The sequence below is a fragment of the Medicago truncatula genome, chromosome 4 (genome assembly GCF_003473485.1).
Source record: "Medicago truncatula cultivar Jemalong A17 chromosome 4, MtrunA17r5.0-ANR, whole genome shotgun sequence".
Classification (NCBI taxonomy): Eukaryota; Viridiplantae; Streptophyta; class Magnoliopsida; order Fabales; family Fabaceae; genus Medicago; species Medicago truncatula.
Window position 1 is genome coordinate 57,812,770 of NC_053045.1, and position 3,631 is coordinate 57,816,400.

Genomic DNA, 3,631 nt, shown 5'->3' on the forward strand with positions numbered 1-3,631 from the left:
CAACAATGACATGAAAGTTGAAGGTTACTAAAGGGACCAACTCCTTGTGTGTAAACACATATTTCTAATGTGCTACTCTTTTTTAACTTATTCTAATGTGAAGATCTTGATTCAATGTGCTTAAAATGATACATAACAAAAATAAGATATTTTGACATTTTAAACTCTAATAAATATTTCATTCGATATAGAATATTTTAATTTAGATGTAATTTTTACTATTTTACCATTTTAAATGTCTTTTTTTTTATAAGGAACGACATGTTATCAGATAATTTGTTGATGCGGTTTTATAAAATAAAAATAATATACCATTCATTTTAAAATGAGGAAAGCTTAAGAATTTTACGCACAAACTAAGAAATATAGTGAATCATTCTTATTTTTGTTTGATCCTTCTTATTTTAACTTTTTTTTAAGGACTTATTTTAACTTATTCTACTCTTTTTAACATACTTTCTAATTATTTAAATACTAATAAGGATTTTTTTTTTGAATAAATAAATACTAATAAGGATGATTAGCTCTACTAATTAATAAGGATGATTAGCTTTACCAATTTAAGTTAATGATTTAAGAGTTGACAGTCCAAGTATCAAGTAATATAAAAATTAACATCCTAACATTTGTTATTTAAAGAAAAACTTCCTTAAAATTTTTTAAAAGAAGTTTATTATTTTTATTTTATTTCAATGAAACTACTCGAAGACGATTTTTCTTTTTGTGTTAATCTTTGATTTAAAAAAAAAAAAAAAAATAGTTTTGTTGAAATCAAAAGATAAATAAAATTTGGTCCCTAACTGTTCCAACAATAGTGGAAATCAAACAGTTTTTTTTTTTTTTAAGGAAGAAATCAAACAGTGTTGTAAGTTGTAACCAGTATTTAACTTGTTTTTCTCCAATTTAATCACCTACATACACGTAAAACGTGAAAATAATAAAACAAAATAAAATAAAAAAACGCGTAGGAAAGAAATTTAGACAGAGAGAAAAGAGTGGAGAAGATTCTGAGTTCATTCCATAATTCACTTCATCACTTCTTACATTACACTGTCTCTGATCTTATTTTGTGGATCTTTCTTTCTTTCTTCTCCACCGACAAAACACAAAACACCCTTAAATCCCTTTTTATTTACGATCATACCATCACCCTCTTCATCTTCGATTCTCTGCGTCGCACCTCACACAACAATGCTGGAGCGGTGTCTCGGATCTCGCCGTCTCCGTCAGATGCAGCGCGCATTCCGCCGCGGCACTCTCACCTTCCTCTGTCTCTTCCTCACCGTCATCGTCCTCCGTGGCACAATTGGCGCCGGCAAATTCGGAACTCCAGAACAAGACCTCAACGAGATCCGTCAACAACTCTACTCACGTGGCCGGCGCGTTGAGCCTCACCGTGTTCTTGAAGAAGTTCAATCCTCCGAAAACAACAACGATAACAACAACTACGCCACTTTCGATATCACGAAAATCCTCAAAGATGAAGAAGCTGGTGATGATGAAAAACGCGATCCAAACACGCCTTATACACTTGGTCCAAAAATCTCCGATTGGGATGAACAACGTTCATCGTGGCTGAGTAACAACCCTGATTATCCTAATTTTATAAATCCTAATAAGCCACGTGTTCTTTTAGTTACCGGTTCTTCACCTAAACCGTGTGAAAATCCTGTTGGTGATCATTATTTGTTGAAATCGATTAAGAATAAGATTGATTATTGTAGGCTTCATGGGATTGAGATTTTTTATAACATGGCTTTACTTGATGCTGAAATGGCTGGTTTTTGGGCTAAACTTCCTTTGATCAGGAAGCTATTGTTGTCACATCCTGAAGTTGAGTTTTTGTGGTGGATGGATAGTGATGCTATGTTTACTGATATGGCTTTTGAGGTTCCGTGGGAGCGTTATAAGGATCATAATTTTGTGATGCATGGTTGGAATGAGATGATTTATGATGAGAAGAATTGGATTGGTTTGAATACTGGAAGTTTTTTGTTGAGGAATTGTCAGTGGTCACTTGATATTCTTGATGCTTGGGCACCAATGGGACCTAAAGGGAAGATTAGAGATGAAGCTGGGAAGATTCTTACTAGGGAGTTAAAGAATCGACCGGTTTTCGAAGCAGATGATCAATCTGCTATGGTTTATTTGTTGGCAACTGGGAGGGAACAATGGGGTGGGAAAGTTTATCTTGAGAATCATTATTATTTGCATGGTTATTGGGGGATTTTGGTTGATAGATATGAAGAGATGATTGAGAATTATCATCCTGGTTTTGGTGATCATAGATGGCCCCTTGTTACTCATTTTGTGGGGTGTAAACCTTGTGGGAAATTTGGTGATTACCCTGTTGAGAGGTGTTTGAAACAAATGGATCGTGCTTATAATTTTGGTGATAATCAGATATTGCAGATGTATGGTTTTACTCATAAGTCACTTGCTAGTAGAAGGGTGAAAAGAGTTAGAAATGAGAGTAGTAATCCTCTTGATGTTAAAGATGAACTTGGATTGCTTCATCCTGCTTTCAAAGCTATCAAGTTGCCAACTTCTTCTTGATTGTTTTGTTTTTTACAACAGGTTATGATTAGCTTTCACAAGATTCAGCTATTGTTTCCCTTTTCCATGATTGCATCCCCACTATACTATGATCTCTTTGCAATCATGTATGTAATTGTTGCTATTCATCTCTTTATTTAATGATCAAATCTGTAATCTTCTATTTATTTTGCTTCATCTAATCGTTGTATTAGTATTGGGTTATATTGAATTTTGAAGAGAACAAATAGTCAAATACCCTTCATTTCATATGTACATTTCTTGATTTCAGTTTAGGGTAATGCTATTATTGGTTATATCACTTTAACTTGTGCAAGTTCATTATAATGGCAACTTTGATAGAGCATTTCTTGTCATGAAGATGGAAGAATTGGCCATGGTTCTAAAATCATTGCGTTATTGCGATCTATAGATAGATTGGTGGGTTTAGACAAATCTTGTGAAGTAGGTTTTGGATCGGAATATGTTTCTATCACTTTTTCTTTACGTGGCCAGAAAAAGACTCACTCATTTCTTAATCAATCACTTGCATTCTCTTATATGAGTTATGAACACATCTACTGATGTTTTTGGTGGAAATCTATCTAATGAATGTAAATATGCAATGCGAACTAAATAATAGCTGAACGTTGCTCCTAATCTCTCCCTCTCCAACAAGCCCTCTTCATCTTTTTCTCTTTATTTCAATCCAAATAAGTGATTTTCACATGGATCTAGGTTTTTTTTTTTCTTTGTAATTTCATCATCTAAGTGTGGTGATTTGTTATTCGTCGTCTTGTGTTGTGTTGTTTGATTTCACGTCTTCGTGCGGACATTTGATTCATATTGAAAGATAGATTGTTCAATCAAATATTTGGGCGTCAACGTTGCAGATCCGGATGCAATGATATTTCGGTCACTTTAATTTCATCATATATTTTTGTAGGCATTATGTCGTTATATGTTATTAACTTGAATGTTGTGAGTTTGATTTATCCTTTACGTTTTTAGCGGTGTTGAATGATGTAACCTCTCGATTTAAATGAATGAATATTATTTTATTTTTGTCAAAAAATAAATAGCTGAACGTTGCTCC

General features: G+C 33.4%; 1 protein-coding gene across 1 annotated transcript; it reads left to right on the plus strand.

Annotated features, from left to right (window-relative positions):
- The first annotated feature begins 939 nt into the window (after positions 1-939).
- On the plus strand, positions 940-2,811 carry LOC11420236 (xyloglucan 6-xylosyltransferase 2). The gene has a single exon (XM_003609624.4). It carries the CDS (start codon positions 1,192-1,194, stop codon positions 2,554-2,556), a length of 1,365 nt encoding a protein of 454 aa, XP_003609672.1. The 5' UTR covers positions 940-1,191; the 3' UTR covers positions 2,557-2,811.
- Positions 2,812-3,631: the final 820 nt, after the last annotated feature.